Source organism: Schizosaccharomyces pombe (genome assembly GCF_000002945.2).
Source record: "Schizosaccharomyces pombe strain 972h- genome assembly, chromosome: II".
NCBI classification, from domain to species: Eukaryota; Fungi; Ascomycota; class Schizosaccharomycetes; order Schizosaccharomycetales; family Schizosaccharomycetaceae; genus Schizosaccharomyces; species Schizosaccharomyces pombe.
The window spans coordinates 3,625,958-3,638,375 of record NC_003423.3 but is presented as its reverse complement, the minus strand read 5'-3'; the positions used below and the strand labels follow the sequence as shown (position 1 = coordinate 3,638,375).

Below are 12,418 nucleotides of genomic sequence, written 5' to 3'. Positions count from 1 at the left end.
ACACGTAGGGTGTGTTACTCAACAATTCGTGACAAGTAAAATCAATCTAATCATCATTTATCCATTCTAATAAATTAAATTTATGTTTCTTCTGTTATGTTTATGGTATTTGCTTTTTTATAAGACTCAAAGGTACGTATATTTATAATAAACTAATTCTGTACAACTTAAACAATGTTTAACCGCCCACCTCCAGATTATAACATACAGGCTATCTAAAGCATCAAGGAAGGTTTGCTCGAAAATGCCAGTATAGTAGCTTTGACTGATAATTTATTATGACTCAGAGTATTTCTACAATGTTTTACCGTTATTCGCTAAAAAACTTGTTATCAAAACTTATAAACTAAATTAATTCGATTATTGAAGCCCTACGATTGCTGTGTTATAACACACATCAGTCAACCAAATGGCTGCTAATGAAACTAAACAGCGAATATCATGACTTCTAAACATTGTTCCTCTTTCCTATGTAAATTGTATCAGTTATCCTATCAAGCTCTTATTGATGAGACCTGATTGTATTATTTATCTTCGCAGTGAAAGCTTAGTGCACTCACAGATGTGTTTATAAGATAGTGAGTTAGACGGACATCTAGCAAATATTTTATAATACGCTATAATATGTTATACTTCGTTTCTTCATAAAAAGCAGTCACGTCTGGTTTTTGATGAAACTTCTGAATTAAACTGATTTTTTCCAACCACAAAAGCATACTAACAGCTTCAATGGCAGCAGCTCGTCCCACAGTTAGTATTTACAGCAAAGACGGCAGTGTCTCTTCTGAGACTATTGCTTTGCCTTTTGTTTTCAAAGCCCCTATCAGACCTGATTTGGTTCGCTCCGTTCATACCGCTGTTGCCAAGAACAAGCGTCAACCTTACGCTGTTTCTGAAAAGGCCGGTCATCAAACTTCCGCCGAGTCTTGGGGTACTGGTCGTGCCCTTGCTCGTATTCCTCGTGTTGGTGGTGGTGGTACCCATCGTTCCGGTCAAGCTGCTTTTGGTAATATGTGTCGTAGCGGTCGTATGTTCGCTCCAACCAAGACCTGGCGCAAGTGGCACGTTAAGGTCAATCAGAACGAAAAGCGTTATGCTATTTCTTCTGCCGTTGCTGCCTCTGGTGTCCCTTCTCTCCTTTTGGCTCGTGGTCACCGTATTGAGGAGATTCCTGAGGTCCCTTTGGTTGTCGACGATGCTGTCCAATCTTTCCAAAAGACCAAGGAGGCTGTTGCCCTTTTGAAGGAGATTAAGGCTTACCGCGATGTTGTCAAGGTTGCCAACTCTCGCAAGCTTCGTGCTGGAAAGGGTAAGCTTCGTAACCGCCGTCATGTTCAACGTCGCGGTCCTCTTGTTGTTTTCAACGAAGATGCTGGTATTGTTAAGGCTTTCCGTAACATTCCTGGTGTTGAAATTGTCAACGTTCGTCGTTTGAACTTACTTCAACTTGCTCCTGGTGGACATTTGGGTCGTTTTGTTATCTGGACCAAGTCTGCTTTCGGTCTCCTTGACAGTGTCTTTGGAAGCACTACTGAGGCTGCTCAACTCAAGAAAAACTATTTCCTCCCTGAGAACATCATCTCTAATGCCGATGTTACTCGTCTCATCAACTCTGATGAAATTCAAAGCATTGTCAAGGCCGCTGGTCCTTCTCGAGTCAAGCGTGCTCATGTCCAAAAGAAGAACCCTCTTAAGAACAAGGCTGTTTTGGCTCGTCTTAACCCTTATGCTAAGGCTTACAAGGCCAATGTCAAATTAAACACTGGAAAGACCCCCAAGGCAGCTGGTGAAAAATTCTTGACCGTCCTTCATGAAAACTAAGCATGTTGCCTACCTCTCTTTATTATTAGTTTGGAGATAGATAGCGGTAATATAAGTTTTGAAGATAGTGTTTTTTAAAATTGTTATATTTGTCGATTTGTAGTAGCAATTTATGTAACATAGTAGTAGCTCATTAGACTACTAGTATATGGGTAAGGTATGTTCCTTAATTTCTTTTTATTCTAGAATGTTTGATATTCTACAATCTACATGTAAATAGGAGATGAGTAATTTTTGAAACACCTTTTAAAATTGTTATTCCTTCTATTACTTGTTATTCGTTAAATGTCGTTCTGGATAAGGTCTGATGGAGTTGTAACATAATTAATCAAAAGCATCTTCAATCGAACAATAATCTGCAAAGAGCTTCTCTAATTCAGAGATCTTTTTCGAAGTTAATTTTTCAACGGATGTTGATACATCTTCTGAATCATGTCTTGTAAATGTTAGCAGAGAATCAAATATGTGGGTATAATTTTTAGTTGCATTGGTCAACGAGACGCGATGTGCTCTGCTGGTATCAATTAAAGAGCTGTGATTCTTTGCAATACGATCAGAATCATTTTGAAAATCATTGAGCAAAGAAGCACTTTGAAGAAGTTGTTCGGCAATCAAAGAACGACAGTCTTTGGTTTCAGAGATCATGTCCTGCAATATTTCAGGATTGTTTTGCGATCGTAAAACATTAACATTTGTTTGCAATTGCTGAGCTGACAACTTTGCTAACTCTAATTTTGAAGACGCCGAACGGTGCTGCTTTTCCATTTCTTTCACCTTTTTATGGTATGAAAGCAGCGATTCCTCTAGCTTCCTACTTTGTTCCCGCAGCTGTATTTTTTTATTGGCAGTTAAGTCACCCGACGCATTAAATGAATTTAAAAAGGTGTCTTCTTTTTCATTTTCTGCCTTCAGCTCCTTAGTCTTTGAACGCAAGTCGTTTATAGCATATACTAACTGCAAGTTGATTTGCTCCTCTTTATGCAGTTGAGACCTTTTTTTTTCTAGCTCTTTTAACTGATTTTCAGTTTCTTCCTTAAGATTTTGAAGTACCAAGCTGGTTTGTTTGTTCATGACAGGCAATACGGATATATGACTTTCCTCGTCGTTCATTACTCAAGTATTTTCAGTTTTTTTATATAGAGTTCTAAGAGCTGATGGTTTTCTACTAAAATTACAATAGAGGGGAAAAGGATTGAAATGTAAATTATAGCAGTTGTATGCAGAAGGGAAAACGATATTCTACCCTTCAAGATGCCATAGATGTTTCAGTGTATTTTCGTAACAGTTTTTAATAGTTGTCGAAGTGGATTTTTATTTGATTTTATTAATACTACTAGGCATATTCCAATGTGAAAGGTGAACTAAATCGTATAAAAGTTGGCAACTTTTAAGTAAGATAAGTGAAAATGAAATTTTTGCGAATTTAATTATTGATACATTTTCTTAAATTACAATTAAATTTAAAATTATTGAATCCTGCTATACGTGTAATCTTTACTATTATTCTTGGTTTAAATCAAAATTGTTTTTAACCTTCTTACAGAGTAAACAATATTCATAATTATAAACCCAAATGCGTTAACATTCTGACGCTGATAAAGAAAACTGAATAGAATATAATTTTTAATTTAGCTTTTATCATGAAAATCACTGTAACAAATTTATTAAATTTAAAGCCAAATTTACCTAATTACCGATTTATTACTTTTAAAATTTATTTCTTTTTTAAAAAGAAATAAATTAAAAAAAAAAAAAAAAAAAGAAAAAGGAAGAAGAAATGTACTTCTGAGAAGACCAATTAATTGCATTTTACTTTTTTATTACATTTTATTTTTCAGATTTATCAATAAATTTCCTAACTTTACTATAAATTCAGTTAGGGTACTTAAGCCAAAGAAAATTTGATTGCGATATATCACTTAACTACGAGAAAGCTAGTTGAAAAAAAGCTACACTACGGATACGTCTTCACCTCAAGAAGCTATATTGTATTAATGTTTAATTAAATATTCGTTCTCCTTATGTTGAAATGTCGGTAGAAAGAATTAAACGTGCGCCTGCTTTTCGCAAAGGTATAATTATTCGAAGAAAAACACACCTGATTGCTATGATTCGACGCATGAGAAAGAAGCTTGATATTGAGTACGTAAAATGAACTTCTTGCGAGTCATATGCTAACAACAGGCTTAGTGGATCTATATTATACCAAGCTACCGGCATGGCAATACCTCATTTGGTTGAGTTAAGCGATAAGTATAAACGCCAAGGATATAATATCTCTATGGATACAGCTACAGTCGAATTTATGGATGAGATTGTTGATGAAGTATGCGGATTTTAACATTGCGAGCAAAAAAGAATTTACATGAATGTATTGTTACTAACATAGCTGTAGGTATCTATTCAGAACAAAAACCGTTTGGGAAACGTATTACTTCTCCGAGTATCTCGTTAGAATAACTGTGTTCCTAAGGCTTTACATACTCTATTACTGATGGCTATTTCACTGTACAACTTTTGTATTTTCAAATTTTTTTGATAATTGTTTGACTGTCCTTGTTTATTTGCAACAATACCTGTACTAAAAAATAACACGATGTGTATATACTCTACAACAAGGTTTCAATTACTTATCCTATAATCAGTAAGGAGAACAGTCACAAAGGTTCGTGTTACATTTGCAATTGGTATAAATCTAATTTGTGGTTAAACCAAACCGAAGTTATGACGAGCGACAGAAATAACACTTATAGTATTTCAAATATCATTTGCTCCCTTGTGAGAAAGTTCTCAATAGAAAAGTTGTTTAGCATCCACTAGATCAAAGTCATTTCAACGGAGGACGTTGATAGTTATTCTAGTTTTTTGATGAATGCAAATGTAGATGTTAATTTACAAACTCAGAAAAAAATTTGAATGTTACGTAGCTAGGTATTAAAGCTGGATAGCGTCAAATTTTTTGCAAAAAAAACAAAACAAAAATTAGAGGACTGAACAGACAGCAACGGCAATAAATTATGCAACATAAAAATAATGAATTTAGCAAATTTTATGAATCAAACAAATGGTAGCAGCTAATTTGACACAGTAGAGAAAAGTGTGTACGAGCTTTCAACGTGAAAACGCATCATTTCGTTACAAATTTTTTTGCGACAAAGGTCGAGACAATTGATTCAGTGGATGGGGAGGTCAACGAACGAAATGCGAATCGCCGTAGATCTATCACATAAAGAAATATTCTCATAAATCCCAAACACAGAACAGGTATACCTTTAGTTTGCCAGGGTAATCTGACTAAGTAGTGAAAGGTTGCATCATTTCATCACCAAGGTTCAAATGAGTAAGTGAAAATTTCAAACGTAGAAGAATGCACAATAGGCAAGAGAAAATTTGAAAGTGGAGAAATCCAGCAAAGGCCTGGATTAATGTTAGTCCCGTCGACAAATATTGTTCAAAAAGAATGAGTAAATATATCACAGCTCTTTTCAGACGCCATACCTCGCCAACATGATATAGAATCCTAGCATTAAATGTTATATTAGTTATTTTTAGAAGATTCCAGGAGAATCAACATGTCTGATGGATTATGGTTGTCATTTTTTGCAGGAAAACTGTCCTTTGATTGATGGCCTTTTCGGGTCTAAACATCGGGTGCAAATTGCTAAAATAACCGAGGTATTATAACCTAAGGTCTAAAAAATCTTTGCTGATGATTTCCACATAGGTAACGAACACGTAGAAAATGATTTCTCTTGCCCATCAAACTCACCACATGTAAAGTTCAACGCTATCATGGAAGCCATTCATTCCATCATTCAAATACCTACGGAATCAGAATTTAGAAGGATTTTATGAGTGCATGTCTTAAAAAGTCCATTTATTAAGCAGTCCGCAAAATAACCTGAAAAATCGTTCAACCTGTCTCCAATGCAAATTCCATCATATGAACTGGCGCAAATCATACTAATAGGTGGACATAAGGTAACAACCCCGGAATTGGAAAGGTCGAACAACACGATAAGGATCATCATAAGCGATTCAGGAGACTGTTATTTCATACAGGGTCATCCGTACTCAATGTCGAACCACAAATTTATAAATCGAATACACCAGATTCATTGTTGAGACCACTATGAAATAAACAGACTAAGACTTAATACCAACACAGTAGAGCTAGAAATAAAAAAAGCAGCACGGAACATCGTTTGCATTAGTTAATGTAACGTGTAGTGACATCTTCAGTAATGACAAAATAGGCTTACGATGGTCAAAGTGGAACAGCCGAAAGACAGGGAAAGTAAGGAGTCAAAGCTGTAACATAGGTGAATTGTTAGTAGTGAAAGTGTTGAATTATTGAACGAAAAAACGCTCAAACAAACCAGTAGGCGTTGATTGATAAGAGTATCAGGGAAAATACATTTCCTATAAGATAAATAGTCTAGTTTGTAGGCTTACTTGGTATGAAAAATTCAGTAGGTGAAAGTGTGAAATCAGTGGTAGAATTTTGCCGTAATGTGCTGTCGTGGACGCCATGATATGTTGGTTAACATTGAAGAGAACTCGCCAATTGGGATGTTCAAAAGGCAGGGTTGCATTTAGCCGAATGCATAAAAAAGTATTACTTCTTCTCACGGAGCGGACATATTGAGAGATATGGGTTTTTTGTTAAGTTGGTGGGAAAAGGTGTATGGGAGTAATTGAGTTAACCCGGTAAGGAATTTTTTTTCGCAGTTTTTAATTTTCAACTAGTTTCATCATCAAACAAGCTAGTTAACCATTATAGCCAGATATGTGGCTAACCCTGTCATTGTTTACATTGCGACTGCTGGAAATTTTTTGTTTGTGGTGTTTCTCAATGCCGCCTGTATCCGGGTTTGGAAAAATGGGACACATCAGAATGCTTCAGATGTTGCAATTAGCAACTCACATACTATCCTCATCGCAGGATTTGCGCGTTGCTAATTGCAAATTACTAACACAGCTAAAGATTTTGTTTTCAATTGCAAAACATGTTTGCCGATCCCGGAAAACTAGTTTTTACTAGCAAGGTTCAGTCATTCCATCTCAGCACTTTCTCAGGATCAAACCAATAAGGAAAAAAAGCAAGCCACATTAATACATAATTCGGATCTACACATTTCCAACGAATCACATAATTTGTAATGTCTCAAACTGAATCAACGCAACGAAAAATTTCTGTTTGCAATTCATATAAAGTTCCAACAGTACCACTCCCCACCTAGGTAACCCATGTCGCAGCCAAATAAAGAGCTATGCATGTCGGTGGTACATGTTCGTGTCCTGTTTCATCATTACAACGACCTCAACGTCAAATGTGCTACTAGATAACAAACGCTGGGCTACATAACCTCGCTAACAGAGGTACACTAGAAAAACATTGACCAAGTTGCGAAATAACACCCCACATCCCCTAAATCTTTATTAAGATCATGTGCATAAAAAGGCCTCGACACCACAATTGGGAAGGGGATAATTGGGGTCGGAAAACGAGATTCTTTTATTTATACGAGCGTATTCCTATAAGCAAGTGACTTGCCTGCTTTGTTCAAAGTCGTGAGACACCTATAAGTTTGGGGGGAACGGCATGAGAGTAATGCTTGTGTGTAGTAGCGTATAAGTTAAAAACTTTCTTCGTTTGGAAAGTTTGAATCACCATTAGATTCCTCAACGGTCACTACACTCACGAGGAGAGAAAAGACACTTACTTGTTCGTTGACCATTACATTAATCAAGCCTCTTCGTATGTCTCAAATACAGCATTCCAGAAAAAATACACCAGTGCTATTCTGGTGTTTAATTGTCTTTATTGGATTGACGTAGGGAAAAGCATAAAATTTTTTTTCACCATATTAGCGAGGAAACCATGAAATCTATAAAAATGTATCCCAAACACTTTTGCAATTTTTGCTTGTTTTTGTGATCGTTAAGACTGTCATTTTTCCCGCTTAAAAAGGCTCAAAAAGTGTTTATTGATTATATGAAATTTTGGACTTGTTCGACCCATGATGGAGGGAAAGCTCTTGAAAGCTAGAAAAAATTGGTACTCGACTTTTCTAGTGCTTGCTCTGATTCCTATAATTCTATTTGAGACAATTGAAATGATATAATGATCAAAAAGGTTTTGTTGAACAATAAAAAGCAAAAAATTGCTTTCCATGTGTTAAAAGAAGCCGAGAAGGCTGCGAAAATTTAGTCGGACCTTTTCAGTTTTCGCGTGTATATTTACACTCTTTGAGACAATCGGAGTTCTAAAAAAGGACCAAATTTATAGACTACTTGCATTGTATCACTTAAATCAAAAATTCGCTCCCTCGTTCTCTGTGCTAACCGTTCATAAGAAGTTCATCTTTTTCCTGCTATACCTATAAAGATTAGACGATGCTTATTCTCATGGATATCCGCAGCCCTTCCAAATCAGCATGCAAACATCCACTACCCTTACCATTCTTTTGAATCGCTTGCCTTTTAAACGAGTATTGAGATGGAATAATATTCTCTACATGCTCGCTTCTGCGTCCTGATATTTGAAATGATTTGTTGGATTATTCTGAGACTTCTTATTACAATTGGATACTTTAGAAGTATCCAATTAATTTGTTTTAGAAAAAGTGATAATCATTTGGGAGTTGTGCTATTATAAAAGAAAGAGATTCTTTGCTTAGTGTTGTGCTCTAAGCAAATTGAAAAAGCTGAAATGGCCAGGGGCTGCTAGTTTCTTGTATGCAGCAAAGTTGCACCACCTTATGCGAGATTTACTGACTTTCCGATCGGAATTTTTAGGAACACTTTGGTCTCGATTATCGCTATCTTTGTAACTGTCTAACAAACATTTCTGTTTTTTTAACAAGGTTGCGACAATTCTTTTTGCATTGGTTGCATTCCTGTTGACCAATGCATTTACTTTTTCGCGCAAAATCTAAATCCGAGTATTGTAAATTCACTTGCTAAGCCGTTGTCTATTGTTTTTATTCGCATTAAATTTGCAGTTTAATTGCCTTATATCCCTAATTTGCGTCTTTTAGTAAGACCCACGCCATTCTTTTTGCAATATTTTATTTTCTATTTTCGTTCCCATTAAATAATGTTAAACTGCCCTACGAAATTTCCAATTTGTTTTCCCAGCATCCAGATGCCTCTACTTAATACTTTTATCACCTTTCGTCAGTTGTTTTGTACCTGAAAGACATAGCCTTACGTTACTTGTGATCATCTTTTTGGTAATTATCCCACAGGGTAAAAAGTTTGCATAATTGTCGCTTTACGACAATTTATTACTTTTGTTTGTTCTGGAAGTCTTTATAATTGTTCTAAGTTAAGCCGGTGGTCGCAACAGACGTTTTAATTGGATAATGCGAGGTTTTATTCCCAAAATACAAACAGACTTGTCTGTCATAAAATAAGTTAAAATGATTTGTCAAATAGAGGATCAATTCTCAAATATTTGCCAAATCAGTCTCTAATTTATTTGAAGTGAGAAACTTGATTGCCTATGTCAGCATCCCACGATGGTCATTTTTGATACAGCGACTGAGTTTTATGCGGTTGATTCATGTTCCATCGTTTGCATAACATTGGTAATCTTTTATATCTTCTTCATCTTCTTATACTAAAGAATTTCATTTATTTGTTTGGATGTCCTAAGCCACGTATATAATAATATGTTACAGAAACTCAGGTTTCTGTTAACATAATTTCGCATGAAGCCAAATTCCTATTCCACCTTCTTTGAAGAGTGCTACCATGCTCATTCCGCCATATAAAATTAGCTGCTGCATTACTCCCCTGCATCTTACCTTTGAAGCTGGACGGTTATCGCTACGCTACACTTACACACCGACATACTAACAAACACTTAAACATTACTCTGTAAAACTACACGGAAAGTTCGAATTTCTCATGTTATTGTTGAAAACTGTAATTAGGGGTTTGAAAAAGGTTCTGTGAATCGTCAAACGTTCTTGATTAAAAAGGAGAAACCGTGAAAAATCTAGCAAAAAATCGAGTCAAACACACGAAAATAAACCATGTATAACCTTGAAAACGAATGAGAAACGTCTAATTAGAAATTAGCGGCTCCAAAAAAAAATTTGAATGCGAACATAAAGGTTGGTCCGCGAATGTTACATGTTGGTGAATTAATTAATGAAGTGGAAGGAGGTGGTTAAAACAAAATCACGAAAAAACTTAGTCCACTTGAATAGACAAAATGCGTGCCTGAATAAATAAGTGATAAACTGCCCGCAGTTTGCAAATAAATATTTAAACCGAAAATCACCATCTTGAATTCATAACAGGGAGGATCCAAAATACCGAAGATGGAAGTTAACAAAGTTAAACCATTGGCACATCTGAAATGTTCAGGTATTTGTATTTGCTAGCGTCTGAAATCATGCTAGGTTTGTAGTTCACATTGAATCCATAAGCTATCGGTAGGTGTCCATTTTATTGAACAACATTCCAAACTTCAATTATTGCTAGGTCAGTAATTTCGTTCGCGTAATTCAACTATAACGATAAATTGATAGACCTAGTATTAACAATTGTTTACTGGAATGCGATGTAAGTCAAATTAAAAAAATGGGCATCGCACAGCTTGGCAGTAAACTATTGGTGCTTGGATTGCTCCAAATCATATGCAGTTTGAGTAAGAAAACGATTGTAAGGATTTGATCGAGATGTATGCCAACTAAAATTATTACTTGTATACGATTCATTAGATCCAGGGAGGACACATGATGAAGACATTTGAAAGGGAGATTGACTTCTATGATATTCTTTAGTATTTGACATCACTGAGTGAATGTGGACTAATGGAAGCTACGTCTTGGAAGGATGATTCAGCTTCTTGATTCGTTAAGGAAGGAGAGCGATCATATGCCAAAAATGGAGTATTCGCAATGGTATGTTGAGAAGTCTCACAACTGCTACCCGAATACGCAGTAGGCGGAATAGGTGAGCCTTGTTTAACATCAAACATCTCAGGCGTTAGCTGTGGATTTGGATGTTCATAGAGAAAAGGAGGGCAAGCCGGGTTACCAGGAGAGACATTTTTTAAGGTGTATTGATTAGGTGAAGAAAGATAACTTGCTGGAGGCATAAGGACCTTCTGATCATAGGTGGACTGGTCTTGTTGCAGTACATGAGTACCCAGATAAGTTGGAACTTGTTTCAAAGAAGGAGACGTAGCTCTTTGTGGATAGTAGTAAGGAGCGAAGTGCGTTTGCCTACGATGACCAGGAAAGCCGTTATCACTAGGGTACGGAGAATGATGTTGCAATGGAACTGTAGCACCCGGAGACACAGGAGATTGGAAACAATAGGGCGGTGGATAGTTATTGTTATGAAAATGAGGATGAGGTGGATGATGAGGAGGACGAGTATGGGGATGATGATGTTGTGTGGGAGGAAATGGAGGACAAGAACGAACGTGATTAGACGATAAAGGCTCGGGACGACAGTAAGACTGAACTTGAGGATTATAGTCCTGAACAGTCGTTTCCGATGTTGCAGGAGAATCACCAGTGTCGAGTTGGGAGTCTGATAAAGGTTGGTCCTGTGACTTCAAATGCTTATTATTAAGAGGAGTAAATGAACCAGTTGTCGTTTCTGGAGACACGGTACTTGACTCTTCGACAGGCGATGACGAAAAATGAGAACGGTTTTTTAACTCATATATGCTGAGAGTGTTGAGTTGTTGAAGAGTACGTTGATAGTCAGAGGAACAAAAGACGTGCAAACGTCCTTTCCGATCAATGACTGTGACGGCGACTTCACAATCGGCTAGCACAGCGAGTTCATACGCCTTTTTGTAGAGACCTTGTTTTCGTTTGACAAAAGTTACGCTCCTTGAACGATCGTCGGTTATGGGTGCAATGGAGATTTTTTTGCGCCCCATATTAGACGTTGTATATATTTAGTAAGGTTTGACGAGAAAAGAGAAAAAGAGTCGACGAGGTTAACCAAAATTCAGGTATAGGGAGAATGACGAAAACAAACGAGCAAACGAGCGAGCAAACGGGCAAGTATATAAGGAACAAATAGAAAACAGCAGATGGGGTTTATTCTTGGAATTTATGTAACAGTTTTTATCCCTGTCTTCCCTTCTCTGCACCGGATCTCTTGAGGGTAGATTTTTCGCTTGAGAAAACAAGAGCGCAAAGTTCTCCAATTGTGCTCGTAATTGATAGTCGATTAGACGAATCTAAGTTGAGATTTAAAAACGAGGAAGCTATTTTTGTTTTTGTACTCTGGGTTGAAGCGGGCGACGAAACTAAAGATATTAATAGAAAAAATTTTTTTAGTAAACAAGATAGCCGGAACGGGTGGTTTTCAAGTGTTTACAAATGAGAGGAACAAAGACAAATTAAATGACTAGATGTTTTTGTGTGCTATTTTTAAAATAGAAAGAGGAAGAATCAACACTTTGGAGAAATTTTTGCCTTTGAAGCTATATTTTTAACAATTGTCCCCTCCTTTTCAATGTCAGGTTTAAAAATATCTTCTCGCCAAGTTTTATAAATAAATTAATCTGTCTCAACAACTTGAAATTATAAAATTAGGTATTTGTTTGTTGTCT

The 12,418-nt window shown here is 36.4% G+C and overlaps 5 protein-coding genes and 8 long non-coding RNA genes across 13 annotated transcripts; 5 read left to right on the top strand and 8 right to left on the bottom strand.

Annotated features, from left to right (window-relative positions):
• Window positions 1-245: 245 nt before the first annotated feature.
• On the bottom strand, window positions 246-575 carry SPOM_SPNCRNA.6212. The gene has a single exon (NR_195562.1). It is a non-coding gene; the product is annotated as a non-coding RNA (long non-coding RNA).
• Window positions 576-622: 47 nt separating this feature from the next.
• On the bottom strand, window positions 623-1,013 carry SPOM_SPNCRNA.6211. The gene has a single exon (NR_195561.1). It is a non-coding gene; the product is annotated as a non-coding RNA (long non-coding RNA).
• rpl402 (60S ribosomal protein uL4) lies at window positions 703-1,901 on the top strand. Its single transcript, NM_001022431.3, has one exon. It carries the CDS (start codon window positions 730-732, stop codon window positions 1,819-1,821), a length of 1,092 nt encoding a protein of 363 aa, NP_596510.1. The 5' UTR covers window positions 703-729; the 3' UTR covers window positions 1,822-1,901.
• Window positions 1,902-2,020: 119 nt separating this feature from the next.
• On the bottom strand, window positions 2,021-3,042 carry rng9. The gene has a single exon (NM_001022430.3). It carries the CDS (start codon window positions 2,929-2,931, stop codon window positions 2,146-2,148), a length of 786 nt encoding a protein of 261 aa, NP_596509.1. The 5' UTR covers window positions 2,932-3,042; the 3' UTR covers window positions 2,021-2,145.
• SPOM_SPNCRNA.1627 lies at window positions 2,021-3,128 on the top strand. The gene has a single exon (NR_150521.1). It is a non-coding gene; the product is annotated as a non-coding RNA (long non-coding RNA).
• A 633-nt stretch (window positions 3,129-3,761) lies between these two features.
• pop7 (Rnase P/MRP subunit Pop7) lies at window positions 3,762-4,874 on the top strand. Its single transcript, NM_001022429.3, has 3 exons — window positions 3,762-3,963; window positions 4,012-4,147; window positions 4,217-4,874. The coding sequence occupies exons 1-3, from the start codon at window positions 3,851-3,853 to the stop codon at window positions 4,274-4,276; spliced, it is 309 nt and encodes a 102-aa protein (NP_596508.1). The 5' UTR covers window positions 3,762-3,850; the 3' UTR covers window positions 4,277-4,874.
• SPOM_SPNCRNA.6210 lies at window positions 3,831-4,189 on the bottom strand. Its single transcript, NR_195560.1, has one exon. It is a non-coding gene; the product is annotated as a non-coding RNA (long non-coding RNA).
• SPOM_SPBP8B7.32 (uncharacterized protein) lies at window positions 4,263-7,999 on the bottom strand (the record flags this gene model as incomplete). The annotated part of the gene is made up of 1 exon (NM_001355820.2): window positions 4,263-7,999. One exon carries the CDS (start codon window positions 7,997-7,999, stop codon window positions 7,775-7,777), a length of 225 nt encoding a protein of 74 aa, NP_001343172.1. The 3' UTR covers window positions 4,263-7,774.
• On the top strand, window positions 6,275-6,827 carry SPOM_SPNCRNA.6209. Its single transcript, NR_195559.1, has one exon. It is a non-coding gene; the product is annotated as a non-coding RNA (long non-coding RNA).
• On the top strand, window positions 7,240-12,352 carry SPOM_SPNCRNA.1626. The gene has a single exon (NR_150520.1). It is a non-coding gene; the product is annotated as a non-coding RNA (long non-coding RNA).
• Window positions 8,537-9,216, bottom strand: SPOM_SPNCRNA.6208. The gene has a single exon (NR_195558.1). It is a non-coding gene; the product is annotated as a non-coding RNA (long non-coding RNA).
• SPOM_SPNCRNA.6207 lies at window positions 9,337-9,682 on the bottom strand. Its single transcript, NR_195557.1, has one exon. It is a non-coding gene; the product is annotated as a non-coding RNA (long non-coding RNA).
• Window positions 9,718-11,737, bottom strand: mbx2 (MADS-box transcription factor; the record flags this gene model as incomplete). Its single annotated transcript, NM_001022428.3, has 1 exon — window positions 9,718-11,737. The coding sequence occupies one exon, from the start codon at window positions 11,735-11,737 to the stop codon at window positions 10,619-10,621; it is 1,119 nt and encodes a 372-aa protein (NP_596507.1). The 3' UTR covers window positions 9,718-10,618.
• Window positions 12,353-12,418: the final 66 nt, after the last annotated feature.

What these genes read in the sequence shown, in the direction of transcription:
- pop7 (NM_001022429.3), top strand. Translation starts at nt 3,851, where the DNA reads ATGTCGGTAGAAAGAATTAAACGTGCGCCTGCTTTTCGCAAAGGTATA. An exon ending in AGAAAGAAGCTTGATATTGA is followed by an intron (nt 3,964 to 4,011) that starts GTACGTAAAATG and finishes CAACAGGCTTAG; the next exon opens with TGGATCTATATTATACCAAG. An exon ending in TGGATGAGATTGTTGATGAA is followed by an intron (nt 4,148 to 4,216) that starts GTATGCGGATTT and finishes ACATAGCTGTAG; the next exon opens with GTATCTATTCAGAACAAAAA.
- rpl402 (NM_001022431.3), top strand. Translation starts at nt 730, where the DNA reads ATGGCAGCAGCTCGTCCCACAGTTAGTATTTACAGCAAAGACGGCAGT.
- rng9 (NM_001022430.3), bottom strand. Translation starts at nt 2,931, where the DNA reads ATGAACGACGAGGAAAGTCATATATCCGTATTGCCTGTCATGAACAAA.